Raw genomic sequence first — 16,391 nt, 5'->3', positions numbered from 1 at the left:
CTATATAAATATATTTGTCCATTAATGATAAATGCATTTTCCTTCTAATAATTTTGCTATATCTTTATTACGAAATATTTTCAATATTCTCAATAAAATGTAAAAAACTGAATAGTTTTATAATTTATAACTTATTAACTAACTTTATTATTATTGTAATATGTATTAATTTTCTATTTGACAAAAACGTTTTATCTTATTATTATAGTAACTAATCACTAATTTTAACTCGTTATTTTTTGTTCATTAAATTTTCGATTATATTCGATGATTTCTTTTTTCCTTTATATTTATAAAATACCATATTATGAATATATATAATGAATACTCGCGGTTGTATGTTCGCAATTGTACTAGCAGGGATAGACTGTATGAATATCCTCGATCAATTTATTCCCCACCAAGTTTTCATGGTTGGTTATACAAGAATCCCATATAAAATTAAATAAATGTAAATAAATAAAATTAATTAAATAAATGCAAATATAAATGATAAAATTAATATTTTCTTTTGATATATTTCTAATTATTAAATTATTATAATATATTCTACAATTTCCAGAATATTTTTAAAAAAAAATGTATATTTCTGCAATTATATTTTTGAAATATCAAATAATATATAATTTGTATAATCTTAAAGAAAAAAAAAAAGATTATTTGAGAATCCTCTCTAAGACTATTGTTTTTTGAATAATTCATTATTTAAACACGAATACATAATAACTTTGGAGATTTCAACGCATGGTTAATATTATAATCTTAATCGTAGTGTTCATTTTGTATTTCGATCAATTTGATCGTAATTTGTATAAAAGTTGAACAAGACGAACGATTATTATATGATTCATAAAAAAAATGGAAACAATAAGTGCAATAATCAATTGAAAATATACTACAAGATTAAATACGATGATGATTTAGAAACTTTTATTTTTATTTTTTTTGATATAAATTATAAAATGACATTAAATTAAATAAAATTAAAATAAAAATGTAACTAAGATCTGGAATAATTATTTTTTCTTCTGTTAGCTGACTATTTTATTCTATTATTCATTAAAAAAAAAAACTTGCATGAAAGTTTAAATATAAAAATAAATACCAAACATTAAACTATTTTCATTAGTTTTCAATTGTACTAATAGTATTTGTTTTAATTGACATAAAAGATAAAATATCAAATATTAATATTTTAATTTAAAAAATTTTATTTTCTCTATCTGATTCATTTTTTAAAAACATGAAAAATATATTGAGAAAAATTAATCATCATATCAATATATTATACGAATGGTATATATATTGAATAACATACAATATATAAAGAAGGAATTGCAGTTCACTGAATTTAGATCTGCGAAGAACCGTTAGATCATAACATATAATTTTCTTTAATTATATTCATTATGTAATTATTTACTGTTATTTCTTAATAGTTATATTTAACTATTATATTTATAATTAAAAATATACATACTTGCATGTATAATAAAAAATATGTATTAATTCAATATTTTGTTTTACGGAATTAAAAAACTTCATGAATAAATGAAAAATAATTAAATATTATATGTGTGATAAATATATAATATATACTTAATTAATCATTAGAATTCTATTTTTGTTTTTTATTTTTGTTTTAAATTTGTGAGTTACCATGAAATATAAATTTAGATTTTGATTTTCAGATTTTTATCAGATAAATATTAAAAAAATATACTGTAAATACGTTGTTATATTAAATTATAACCTACGGTTATGTTGATAAAAGGAAGGGGCAAGAAGGAAAATAAAATTGCTCGTGGCTCATTATTGTGTTGTGTATTTCCTTTCACATCAAGTGCACCGTTACCGATATCGCTTTACAATTTCTTTTTATTTTCATACAAAAAGATGATTCGATGATCAGTGCCGCTACAATATTTTTGTCGTTTGTCAATCATCTTTGCACGAGATCGGCGAATCAATTGTCATTACACGTATTTCATAGATATATAATATATAATATATATATATATATCTTTATCTTTAGCATAACCTTTTTTTAAAGTGAATATCATACAAAATCTAAAGATATACGAAATTTAATTTTTATTCTTCATTATATACGAACATAATATAGTAATACAATATACGGTTGTATTTCAATTTTATCTTTTTTATTGTTTAATTTATAAAAAGAAAAGAAAAGAAGATTCTAGTTTGTCATGGATCAACGAATTAAATCGGAGACGGCGGTAATAGGCCCTTATTTTAGAGCATTTACATTTTTTTTTTTACGAAACCATTCTTTTCATGTCAATTCTATATCTCAGACGATAATCGCTAAATCGATTTGAATTTGGTCGTTCTTTTACATGTGCGCGCGCAGATTACAGTTATCATATGCATTAGTTCCGATTGTTCAGTATTGTTCGATATCGGACGCGAAAATTTAAAGAGTTGTTCAAGTATTGTAATCATATGATATAAAGCTCAATCACAATTAAATTAAAAGAATATATCTTAAAAAATACGTTATATATAGAACGGAAGAATATCATTACAAAAGGTTAGTGTTTAAGATGATTAAAAGCAACGTCTAATAAAAATTTTTTTGTTTTTCTTTCACAATTTCGATGTAAAATTTATCAGTAAAAAAAATTATTCCTTCAAAATATTTAATTATTACGTGTTGTTTGTGTATTAATTTTGTTACAAGAAAATCTTTAATATGAAATTGAAATAAAAAATAATGCACATATTAACATAAAATTCTTTTATATATTTTGTTAAACTAAGAAACTTCTAAAATTAAAAAACAATATTAGATTGAAAACATACAAATAATATAGCAGAAATAAATTTAAATCGCAGATAAATTAACAATAATTGATATTCGTTTTAGAAATTTTTTTTGTGCGATTAATACAAAGAAAGTTTATGATTTGCTAAAAATAGACTGAGATTTCCTTTTTTAAAATTTAAAATAGATGCAAAAAAAGACTTATAGTGCTTACTTATCGAATGTACATTACCCAACGTATTAGAAATTAACAACTAATCGTTTAAATGTATATATATATAAAGATACATAGAGATGGGCCGAAATCTGACTTAAAAAATTTAATTTTTATGTTTCATTTTCAAGAATTCAAAATTTTTTTAATTTCGAGATTTCGAATATTCCATCCCTTATATAAATGTATATTATACCGTATGTATACGAAAAATAAAACAATGACAATTCATAGCATGTCTTTACGTATACAATTCGAGCGAAACTTACGTATATTTGTACATGACAACACGATATTTTTAAATGAATTTCGTACTTAATCCATAGATATCAAAATCATTTACTTGACAATTACTAGTCGAATAAATAAAAATTTCGATACAAGCTACACGCTGAAGAAAATCATTTTAATGATTTATATATACTAATTAATTGAATCGTGTAAAATATTTTATTGCTATATCTGCAGAATAAGCAATATCGTTACAAATTCCGATGCAACGTCGCAACGATTAATAACTAATTATAAAGAATACTTTTGGTAATACTTTTTTGTATTATTCTTCTAATATATTTTTAATATTTTTTACAATTCTGTAACGAAGAAAAATAGTTGGAAATAGAACGAAGTATACATATATAGAGAGATCCATTTTAATCTAGAAGTGAGTATTTGAAAAAGTCATTAATTCAATATGTTTCTTGAAACACTCTATATATGTATAAAAAGTTGAATACTCAGATGAAACGTCTTTTCTCTTTGAGTATTGGAAAAAAGAATCACTATGCAATTTTTTGTAATTCTAAGTTATTTACAATGAAAGATTAATACATACACATCATATCGATCGATAATTATATAAAATTCATATTTTTAAATTATACAAATATTCAAACATAAATATGATTGATACTATTTCGAATAATTATAAAATAATTAATCAATTTTATTAATTATGGTTAATCTCTTTCTATTGTGATATCTAATGCATAAAACATGCAATATATTAATCTTTCGATTATTTTCATCTTAATATTTAGACGATGGAAATATCTAAAAGGTAAAAAGATTGCTAAAAAATTTAAGTATGCCCGTATAAAAATTTTCGAAAATTCACTTAAAAATTTCAAAATAATTTAAAATATCAAGTTATAAAAGTACAAAATTGATGGTATAAAAAACTGATTTCTATTGTCAATTGTATAAAAAGGATCGTGATTCATATCACATATCTTAAACTCATCAGTCGCATAGAATATCACAGGAACGTTAGTAGGTGCCATTAGATTTATATGTATCAAATATAATAGATATTATATTGCTCATGCATATATTAAAAAATATAAAGAATAATAAAAAAACAAAATCTCAATCATTCTTTTCCAATTCAAAGTTCAAATTATGTTAATGTGTCTTCATTATTAAAATGATATACTATGTATATTATAAAAAATTTTCTCAATGTACTTTTATGAATACAAAAAGCAATAAAAACATAAACAATAGTTAAAGCATGATGAAAAATGAATAATAACTATACAAAATGTCTTTGATAATTATTTTACTTGTTATTGCAAATTTCATTTTATGTATCAAAATTGTAAAAAAGTCTTCACTCTTCAAAGACTTAGATTTTCAAGCAAAATAGTTTTCCATTATATTTTGGAAAAATCTGCTTTCCTTTTTTCGAATTGTAATAACTTATGCTGCTATTAATTGCCATTTTAGATCAGAGATAAAAGAAAATTCAAAACTTTTTTCTAGTAAAATCTCAAAGATTTTTTTTTTTATTTTTAATTTCAATGATTATTATTTGTTTAATGCAGCACAATCATATTGACAACAATAATCATATAATAATGCTCATTGCTATGGCAATAGCACAATTTACAAAATTCTATACTAGCTGATTCAAATACTATTAACACAGTTATTTCTTTCAAATATTAGAATGAATTTATCATGAATGGCATCTTTAACATGTAAAGTAATACATGGTTTGTCAGTCACCTTTCTCTGGTCACAGAAGAGAATATTTATATAGTATGTATCCTATATGAAATTATATTAATTATTCTTGAAAAAGACCGCCGTCTCCTCATTCTCTTATAATGTATTGCCTAATTATATTAATAATTAACAAACGTCACGCACAAGTTTCTTATAGGGCACGCTATATCATTTTTCGCGCTACATATTCCTAGCCAGTTACATAGAGCCATTTATACCTCAAGATAAATTAAAGTTAATATCGATCAAATTAATAATCAATTTAAATCGACCATTTAATTTGATTGAGAAAAAAAAATTAACGTATTATCAATACAGTTCTGCAATTAATAATACATTGTTATAATTTATTTTTTGAGATAAAATGGTAAATTGTGTGAAACCATTAACTTTAACTTATATCTGAGGTATCTCTATATTATTATAATAATATAGTTTGCATCTTTCGATGTCCATTTTATAAAATAAAAAGTTAAAAAAGTGCGATACACTTGCTACTTGAAATATTTCTTTTTTTTTTTTTCGCTTTTTTCAATGGATCGTATCAGAATTTTTATCGTGATAAAAATAAAAAATTGTATATTAATTTACAACAATGCTTTTAATCCTTCTAATTCATACACTGGCTGTAAAAATGTCGATGTTTCTTTATACACATACTACGAGATGAAAATATGTAATAAGAACAGTACATGCAATTAATTACAAAATTGTAATAACAATTTTGCAATTGCATAATGTCATATCAAATATTAACAATGGTTATATCATTACTGTTCTAAATTGCGCATTTTCGCGAGCATTTAAAGTATATTTTAACTTTATGCGATAAAAATTAAAAACAATCGTTAATTTTGCGCAAAATTCTTAAATAATAAAGACGCAATTAATAATTATATATATATATCGCAGATCTTATAAATAATATATTCTACAAATAAGAGATGTTTCATGCCTAAACATCGCTTATTTTCTCACTGATAATAACATAAATTAAACGAAATATATTTGTTACAGTGCTGTGCTTGTAAATTTTACATCATAAAATATTAAAAGTCCATGAGATTATTTTTCTTTATATATTGTGCGTGTCAATTTGACATTCTAAGAAAATGTTTTCTATATTTCAATTAAAGATCATTTGAACCTACATCTACCATACAAAATGTTTAAAAATTTCCACCATACAATATTTTTTTTATGAGTTAATTAAAAAAAAAAGAATGTAGACAAGATTTACGCAAATAAGAAAATATTGGATTGATAACAAAAACATTATTATGAAATTAGAATGAAATATATATAACTGTATAAATATTTATATAATGTAAAAATACTGTGGTTTATAAAATATTTATAAACCATTGATAAACATATATATATGTTTACAGATAAAATACAGATAAATATATCTGTACAGATATATTTATGATACAGATAAAAATATCTTATTATCTCATAAGTCTCTAATATTATATCTTAAATTATTTGCAATCTATGAAAGATAAATATTAATGATGTTTTATAGTATGTAAAAAAAATAACAGTAGGTGGAAATTCATAGGCACTTTGTAAATATTTCTACATATAATAATTTTGTTATATAAGTATAAAAACAAATATGTCACACCGTTTATTAATATAATGAAGCAACAGCAGAAGGTGATAGCAGCAACTCTAATTACAGATAAAGCATGTTTGTATCTTAGATCTCTATCAATTATAACATAATCGAAGCGCAAACTAGTAATTAATTGTTATTCTCGGTTATACACACATGTACATTGAATAGGGACGTGCATCGTAAGCACGAATGGAATGACACCGAAAGGAAAAGAAAATAAATCTTGTCGATCGATGCGATGTAAATCAAAAATTTAATGTGATTGTCCCTTGCCATAAATGAATGGCTTAGCAGCGTATATGCCGGAGTTAAAAACTTGACTAGAAAAAAACGAACATGCGAAGAAATAATATAATATGTATAATGTATGATTTCACAATTTTTCTTATTTTAAAGATATTGTTTCTTTTTCTTTCCTTATTTATAGTAATCTCATCGACTTGTTTTTATTTTCAGTATTATTCACTGTGAGGAGAATACTAACAGTTGTAGGTAATTCTCATTATTAATGTAAAAATTCGATTTTATTCATTTACATAATATTATATTATGTAATATAATATTATATATTACATAAAATAATATTTTATAGTAGTTTTATTCTCTAATTAGAAAAATTTATTTTAGCCGAAATTTAGTTATTTCAATAATTTAACTCATAAATTCCAATACATAAGAACTACCTATATCTTTTGGTATTCTTGAATGAAACCTAACTCCTATGCCGCATAAGCCCTCCAATTATGCGTAACACTTCGTCGGTGACTTACAAAGCACATTTGCGGACATGCCACACACACAGATATATTTCTAATCGTTTTGTGTATGAAAAAGTAAAAAAATGATTTTTCTCTCCGTGTTATAATTCACAGTAGTTTTATATATCGTACAAATAAAGTACGTGCTGTTTTTCGCGCATTTTAAACTGAATAAGAAGATCAGTCTTTCTTTAGAAGAAAAATTAGCGCAAGCGCATTATGTACGCACGCTTTATATCGCTTTTATATGACACGTATGTTACAAATAAATTTACACACATGCGTGCGTAATATTATTAATAATTATAAATTGTAAGGTAGACCAAATCAGAGTTTGATCTATCCTTGTTATCGAAGGATAGAATAACAACGCATGTCTGCAAAAACGTTTGGAAGAATCCAGTTCTTAATTCAATTTAAACCATATAAGTTGTACCATCTATATTTGATCGCGTAAAAAAGAATACATGTATGAACAACATAAAAATACATAAATTATTGTTATATTATATAATACAAAGTTTCTATAAATTATAATTTTATTATTATAATATAATATGTATGTTATAAAGTCTGAAATGTAACTATTATAATATAAAAATACGATCAATTATTAGATTGGTAAGTTGTTATATGGTTTATTTTGTCAAAATATTTATACGTTTTATAAATATGCTTAATTATTTCAGTAGTCCATCAAATAGTCGTATTTGTTAATAAAAACGCACTTACTTTGTTGCGTCAATGCTTTCTTCATACGTTTCTTCATACATGTTCAATCACAAAAATGTTTAAATACACTATTTCGTGTTTTTTTTTTTCAATTTTATCAATAAAAATAAATCATTGAGATAGATTCACAATGTTGTCGAGACCATGATATCACGAATGTCTTCACTGTACTGCACTTTATAACAATTAACCAATAATTGGTTAAATTCATTTGTATATCAAATCAATCGTATGTTTAGTTTAATCCTATGAATTTGTCAATATGAAATGTTTACTGTTTATTCCTTGTGGTATGAATAAATGTATACACATAATTCTCTTCGATAGTGTATAAAAATTCTCAAAGATCGATAATTGCTTATACACATGTATATTTCAGTCTAATTTCATGATGTATTTATTTCACCAATATATTAGTAATCTCTTTGGTTGGCCCAATATAGGTTTTTGAGCATTCGAATACACAATCTCCAAACATTTTTTGTACGTTGTTTTTACGCACATATTCACCAAACATTATTGAGAAATTTCAATATTTTATTCCGCAATATTAAGAAGTTGGTTCATCATCGGCTAAATTATGAAGATCTGAATAATTCACGATAGCACGATGTAAAAATTCATATTGTGCCTAGAAATATTAAATAAAAATATTAAATAAAAATTTATATATAATTATTTTATTTACTTTTTTTATAAAAAAAAAAATTGACTATTAAATTTGAAATACGTACAAAAGTGCTAATCATGCCATGTCTTTGTGAACGTAATTTTTTTGTTGTTGTAAATATATCTACGCGTTTTTCAGTTCTCAATTGTTGGACCAATATACTAAGAGCGACGAACATAGAACTCCTATCAGATCCATAGCTGCAATGCACAACTAGTGAGCCGCTTGATTCTGTATCGTTTGTAAGCGTTTGGTTTACGAGTTCAATGAGACCACGAGTTACTTCAGGTACTTCTCCTTCTACTGTTGGCCACCCATGATATTGATATTGTGTTACAACAACACTTTCATCCGTTTTTGTATTAGAAACACAGAATTCACGACGAGTGTAATACGGACAGCTCTCACTTTGAATATATCTAACTCTTATATGATCATATGCAGTTTCTTCGTCAGGCCAATAACGTGGACATTTTCTTGGACCTTCATTTAACTAAAATAAATTTTTATATTACATATGTACAATTTGAATAATGAGGTTAGTTTTATATATTATAACACATTCATTTAAAATCGGAGACTCAATAATATTTTTCGTCCGACTCTAATTATTATAAGTATAATTTTTTTTTAATATTATGGAAAAATATAAGTTGCGTACCATATATAATACTTACGCAACGAGTTTAAAATTTATAATATATAAAAAATATAAAAAATAATTAAAAAACGTAAGAAATAACTGCTTACATCGGATAACATTACTATCGTAGAAATACACTGTTCTGAAATCATTCGCCAGAAATCTGCTATTGTAGTATCCAATGGATCTTGAGTAATAACAAACGATTCGGAATTGTCATAGCCTTCAATAAAAGATGCATTTATATATGTTGAATGTTCTCTACCCGGAACGGGTGTAAGAATTACTCGATTTCTGTCATATGGGATTATTAATTCACTTCTGTTTTTGCTTTTATTTTCTTCTCCTCCACCAACGGAAAATGATTTTCTGTCTTCTAATACAGAGTTGATTTTCTACAAATATCAAAAATAAAATGTACAATTTTCTTTGATTAACACTTTTTTTTTAATGTGACTAAATCTTTTAACAGGATTTTTACTTACATCATACTCTTCTTCCATTCTACATTTTTCTTTACCATTATCTCTTTGTCTTAATTTTGCAACATTATTTTTAAGCTGCGATGCTGGAATTTCTGTATCACCATATTGTGCCATTTCCATTAATGCGCGATAAATGAAAATATATTGTTTCAATGATTGCACTAAAAAATTTCTTTGATGTCTTAAATCACATACTGTATTGAATATTGAAACTTGACCCTCTTCTGCAAGTTGTTGCAATAAAGAATCTAATGCGACTAATGTTCCCGTTCGTCCGACACCTGCACTACAATGTACTAATATTGGACCTTTTTCCAACGAATAAGCTTCATTAACTCTTTTAATAAATCTGAGGATTGCGTGAGGATGTTCTGGTGCCATGAAATCTTTCCAAACTAAGAAATGATATTGAATAATAGTGCGTGCGTCTCGTTCTCCTAATCGTGTCATTTTTAATTCACGAACAACATAATCCGAATAAGCTCTTTCTCGAACATGTTCAACAGTAATATCGCCAAAATTTTTGGTTTCACCTTTGTCCGGCCAATACTTTGCACATTTTGTTTTCGAATATTCTTCGAGATTTGTTAACATAAGTATCAGTTCAAGATGTTGTTCCCAAATCATTCTCCAGTAATCGCAAACAGTATTTTCCATTGGACCTTGAGCGCATATAAATTTCTTGCGTTCTTTGTATCCTAATACAAAATTTGCGTTTATATAATCGGAACCACAAATTCCATCCATTTGCGCAAGTCTTACTCTAGTCTGATCATAACATTTTATATCCGGATAACGATTTTTATATAAATTTTCGCGTGCTTCTGAAGCTCTTGTTGTACGATCTGTAAATCTATCTGGTAATAATTCGAATTCATGTTGGAAACCATAATCAGAATCTCGGTGTCGTTCAAGATATGCTTGAAGCAATTCACTTTTAGGAATAGGAGGCATATCTGGAGGACTTGCTGCTACCAATTGATGCCTTCCTCTAAGACTTCTGCATAAATGCCTATTAAGATAAAAATGTTCATTATATTATATATTATATATATTATAATATTATAATATATATTATATTATATAATATATACAATATATAATATTTTTTCAGTGAAAATATTACCTAAAACTATTTCTCAGAGTTATAATTTCTTCTCCTCTTTGTTGAGCACGCTTTGTGTATCTATGTAATACACAAAGTGCAATAAGAAGAATGATGATAATCAATATAAGAGCAATAGAAAGTTGTAGAATTACACTGAGTGTGGTCACTTCCGTTGATATCATAGTTACGGGATCCAATCCTCCATAGAGAAGATTAAAATAGTTACTATAGGCAGGTAAAAGCTGATCTTGGTTTCCAAGCACTAAAAAAAAAAAAAAAAAAATCTCTTGTAATAAAAAGTATTTTAAACTTTCAATATAAATATGTACTTATTTGGAAATATTAAAATACCAATAACTTCGATAAAACCCGTATAATTTGATTTTTCATCTAAGAAACCATCTTGTGCGCTAAGTAATTGTTCAAAAGATCCATCTTCACTTTTTGTTTTCTGGATAGCCATATTTTCTCTTTTTTTTCTTTCTACAGATTCTGTATGATTATTATCTATTAGATTTGTAATGATTTCTATCCTTTGAGTAGTAACAGTAGATGTTGTTGGAGTGGGAGTTGTAGTCGATGTTAATAATGTAGTAATAGCAGGTGTTGTATTAAATGCTGATGTGGTTATTGAAACTTCAGGAACAAAATGTACAGGTGGAGCAGCTTTTGGACGAAGTCCAATACATTTATTGCACATATTACTACCATTGAATGATTCACCATCGCCAAGGAAAATTTCGGATATCAATCGATCACTATCGAATATTTCGGCAATATAAGCACCACCAGAAGGTGAATTATGAGCATATTGATATGAATATACATTAATTTCCTCGGGTGGTGGTAAATCAGTAACACTTTTTTGTGGTGCTAATTTTACTAGATAAACTCGATAACAACATATAGGACCATTTCGTTCTGTGATACGAGGAAGATACAATTTAAACAATTGTTTACCCTGATTTTCAATTTTTCGCCACGATCGCATATTTAAACTATCTCTGTCTGGTATTGTAATTGGTGTAGTACAATTACCAACAGCATCCTTTCCTAGTGTTCGAGATCTAGTTACACCGTTAACACGGACAGTATAATTAGTATTAGGTGGTATTTGATTAAAATGTGTACTATTTTTTTTATAAACACTCCAAGTCTGTGGTCCCCAAGTATCAATATCTAAACGACCCATGTCATTTCTAAATCTAGCAATGCCAGTTAATTGTATATTATAACGAGTAATAACACCATTAGGTTTCTCTGGATGAGCCCATGAAATGGAAATGAAACTGGAACTACTTATATTATCAAATCGACAATTAACAGATAAATTCTGAGGAGGACTAGCCACTGAAATTAAAATTATATTATTAATTTTAAATTTTTAAAATATAGAAAATATTGAGTTTCCGAGTTTAATAATTTTACCTCCATCTAAAGTAGTACCATTTACTTCAGTGCTCCAATTTCCACATTCTTTTGTATATTCGCTACATGCGGCAATTTTAAATTTATACTTTGTAGCGGGATCAAGATCGACAAATGCGTACACGGCATATGATTGCGCGGGATATACCGCTTCTCTTTTTTGATCTCCATGGGTAATCATTAAATTATAATAATGAACATGTTCTTTTAAATCCAATGGTGGCACTGTCCATGCTATTGTAATAGAATTTTCAGTAACTCCATTAACAGAAACTTTTGGTACAAATATAGGATCTGTAACAAATTGAATTGATCTATTATTTAATAGTTCAGAAATAATTAATATAATTAAAATTATATATTTCAATACCTTTTTCAAGAGTAGTAATCCAACGTGGATCAAATCGTACATGTGATGTACCCACATTATTCATGGCACTAATACCAATTTGATATGCTGTACCACTTTCAAAACCTTTTAAAACATAGCTTGAGTTACCGCCGCCAATTTGTTCAGAATAATATTGATATTGATTAGTTCCATTCTTCATATGTTGGATAAAATATTTTTTAATAGGCTCATTACCATCATTTACAGTCCAATTTAAAAATATACTTCCAGCACCAACAGCTTTCATAAAGTCAATGCTTACTTTTGGTACATCAATTACAAAAAGATGTCTATAAGCGCTAATTTCACCGTTGTAATCACGTGCTTTACAAATATACGTTCCGTTATCTTTACGTGTTAAACTCGTAAATTCTAAAGTGAGTATAGTGAGAGTTTCATTTATTTGTGTGATAGTGGTGAAATCCTTCCAGTGATCTGAACTTTCAGAATCATTTCCTTTTAACCAAGAAAATTGAGATAATGGATAACCATGCATGTGACATGTTAAATTAGCAGATTCCATAACTTTTATCCTAATATCTTCTCCAGCTGTTATTTTACCTGGTTCTAAAATAAAAATAATTCATAATTAAAAATGTAAATAATTGCATAAATATAAATTTTGAATATTATAATTAATTGATAATTAATAATTCTAATTGATAATTAATAACTTTACCAATAACTCTAATATGAACATCCTTTTCCAATATTTCCCCTTCTATAGTTTGTGCTATACACTTGTAGTCTCCTGTATCATTTCTACTAGCTTGTTTAATATCCAAACGTCCTCCCGAATCAAAATCTTTAATAGTAGTGAGATTTTTTCCATTGCTAGTCCACCATATTTGGCCAGGAACATTGAGTTTACATATTAATGATGGCGTACTACCAGCCTCTATACCTTCTAAATCTTGAGATGCTGTAATTTCTAATATTGCTGGATTCTCATTTTTTGACTCAGTGGTTTCTATGCTTTCAACAACTATATGAGGACACAAAAAAATATATATTCATATATTTATTTTGATATTTATGTGATATTAATAAATTGATGTTTAATCTATTGAGATTTTATGAAACATATATGAAATTTACCAATATTTGAATAATAATCAACATAACAATAACAAATAAAAATTTATTGACAAATTGATTAATTTAAAAAAAATAAATTATTTAAATTAAAAAAATTTTTTATTTAATACATGAATGAATTATACAGTTAGTTCATTAATTCATTAAAATCATGATAATGAAATTATTTAAATTGTTATATACAAATGCAATATACAAATTTTGTTATTTAAAAGGTAAAATTTATCAAAATTTATTCAAAGTATATTTTATTGTATATTTTATTGTTTAAAATTTTTTATTGTATAAAGTTTTATAGACTTATATAAAAAATATATATCAAATAAAATTTTATATTATGACTTTATATTCAAATAAAAATATAAGCTGCTGTATTATTTTAAATTCTTTGATATGAAGAATAAAAAATTTATATTGAATTGAAATTTTTAACAAAATTAAAATTATCAACTGAACGAAACTATGTGCAAAACTATTTTTAATATCAATTTTCTTTTTTTAAGCGATTTAATAGCAATTAATAATCATATGTATTATTATATGTATTATTAAAAGTATTATTTTATAATCTATATTAATATAAACTTTAAAAAATGTCGTTCTAAGTTTTCATCTCTTTGTGCAGAACGTGAAAGTATATGTCGCGTAAATTCTTTATTTAATGAGTTCAACAGTTATTATCGCGATGACACTGGTGACTCAATAGACAGTGACGTTTTCTTACATTAAACGTCTTTAAATCGTATGTTATATATTAGATTATGTGATATTTATTATGTAAAATAAGATAATCATTGCATTAAAAAAATAATAAAAATCATTAAATAAAAAATAAAACTTTATAAAAATTACTTTTATAAAAATTACTTTAGTGATTATATTATGAAATAAAATTTTCTATAGTATTTAATTTAACTTTGTTCCGATTTTTATAAAATTACTTATATCAAATAAAGATTATTTTTTGCGAAAAAAATATAATTTAATATTCGATAAAATAAACTACTTAAAAATGGATTATGTTTCCAAACATAAACATATTCAAATATTTGTCCGGTAAAGAAAAATGTTTTTTATTATTCAAAATTATATTTAAGCTGAAGGAAATGAATTTTCGTAAAATATAGAAATAATTAATTAAATATTTCATCAAAATAATAAATATTTTTTTATTAATAATAAGCAAATTAGTAAGTGAATAAATTAGAAATTTATTATTTTAATAAATAATAAATATATTCATTCTTAAAATTCTGATAATTCATAATTTATGATCATAATTATTATATATACATAATTATTTATCTAATTGAGTTTCACAATTTTCAAATTTAGTTTATTTACTTCTATGGTATGTATGAAATATACATATAATATATAATATATAATAAGAATAATATATATATAATATTAATATATAATATATAATAAGAAATATATAAGATAGTTAAATAAAATAAATAAGAATAATAGAATATATCACTGATTATATTATAAATTAATTTCAATTATGATAGAAATTTTTTAATAAAGATTAAAATATAAATAATTTTTGTGAATAAATTTTTTAATATTGAACTGTTATATTTTAAAATTATGAAATATGGATATAGCAAATTGATTTCGAGCTTTTTCCATTAATTAATATACCATAAAAATTGAATTTTTTTTTATAAATATAAATCATATAACAAACAAAAGATAAACGATAAGAAAAGGTACATCAAACGATAAATAATTGAAACAATTAAGATACGTTAGACATTCGATATTTTTTTATGTTATGTTATTAATCAGCATAATGATATACAATTTTATGCATAATTGTAGAATCAACTATCTATTTGGCTTAAGTTAAAATCATTGCCATAATATTTACATGAGATAAAAATTATCGAACGAAGGATAACAATTGTGAGGATAATGATGACAGCAGTGTATCGCGTGTGTATCCGCTACATTGCTTATAACATTCATATTCTTTGTAGATGTTCAACGAGAGAAGCGGAAAGAGTTGTCGACGCGCTCAAATTGATCATGAGATAGTTTGTAAAAGTATTTCTATGACTTACCAGATTCATCAAGGCCGGCGACGAATAGTATGAAAAAACAGAGTATCATCAAAGGGATACTCGACATCGGTAGACTACTTCGGGGAAACATGGCGTCGTGACAACCGGGCGTGAGCGTTGTATCCCTGGCCCTTTTCCCACTTCCTGCCTTCTTATACGTTCTCGATTCCTTTCACAATCCCATGACGTGTAGTTAGTATCGCCTATCCATTTGAATCACGATCCAATTCACTATTTCATATCACGCTTCGCACTTACGTGCGACGCACTTTTCGAGTTGCTCAGACACACTTTGCAAATCTCACCCCGTAAAAGTGCTAGCGAAACTGAATCATATATGAATGTAATGTAGGTGTCTCAACGAAACCAC

The 16,391-nt window shown here is 25.4% G+C and overlaps 1 protein-coding gene across 1 annotated transcript; it reads right to left on the bottom strand.

Moving 5' to 3' along the window:
* Positions 1–6,450: 6,450 nt before the first annotated feature.
* LOC122711704 (tyrosine-protein phosphatase 69D) lies at positions 6,451–16,388 on the bottom strand. Its single transcript, XM_043930716.1, has 10 exons — positions 16,022–16,388; positions 13,531–13,836; positions 12,831–13,418; positions 12,461–12,754; positions 11,384–12,382; positions 11,051–11,294; positions 9,925–10,936; positions 9,547–9,834; positions 8,861–9,289; positions 6,451–8,757 (listed from the first exon to the last, which is right to left on the bottom strand). Exons 1-10 carry the CDS (start codon positions 16,110–16,112, stop codon positions 8,677–8,679), a joined length of 4,332 nt encoding a protein of 1,443 aa, XP_043786651.1. The 5' UTR covers positions 16,113–16,388; the 3' UTR covers positions 6,451–8,676.
* Positions 16,389–16,391: the final 3 nt, after the last annotated feature.

This window comes from Apis laboriosa, unplaced genomic scaffold (assembly GCF_014066325.1).
Source record: "Apis laboriosa isolate Shangri-la unplaced genomic scaffold, ASM1406632v1 scaffold17_cov146, whole genome shotgun sequence".
NCBI classification, from domain to species: domain Eukaryota; kingdom Metazoa; phylum Arthropoda; class Insecta; order Hymenoptera; family Apidae; genus Apis; species Apis laboriosa.
Note: the sequence above shows the minus strand (reverse complement) of the source record. Positions and strands in the feature narration are given on the sequence as shown.

Coding starts and splice junctions, on each gene's coding strand:
- LOC122711704 (XM_043930716.1), bottom strand. CDS start 16,112: ATGTTTCCCCGAAGTAGTCTACCGATGTCGAGTATCCCTTTGATGATA. Junction 12,755..12,830: donor GATTACTACTCTTGAAAAAG/GTATTGAAATAT, acceptor AATTTGTTACAG/ATCCTATATTTGTACCAAAA. Junction 9,290..9,546: donor CGATAGTAATGTTATCCGAT/GTAAGCAGTTAT, acceptor AATTTATTTTAG/TTAAATGAAGGTCCAAGAAA.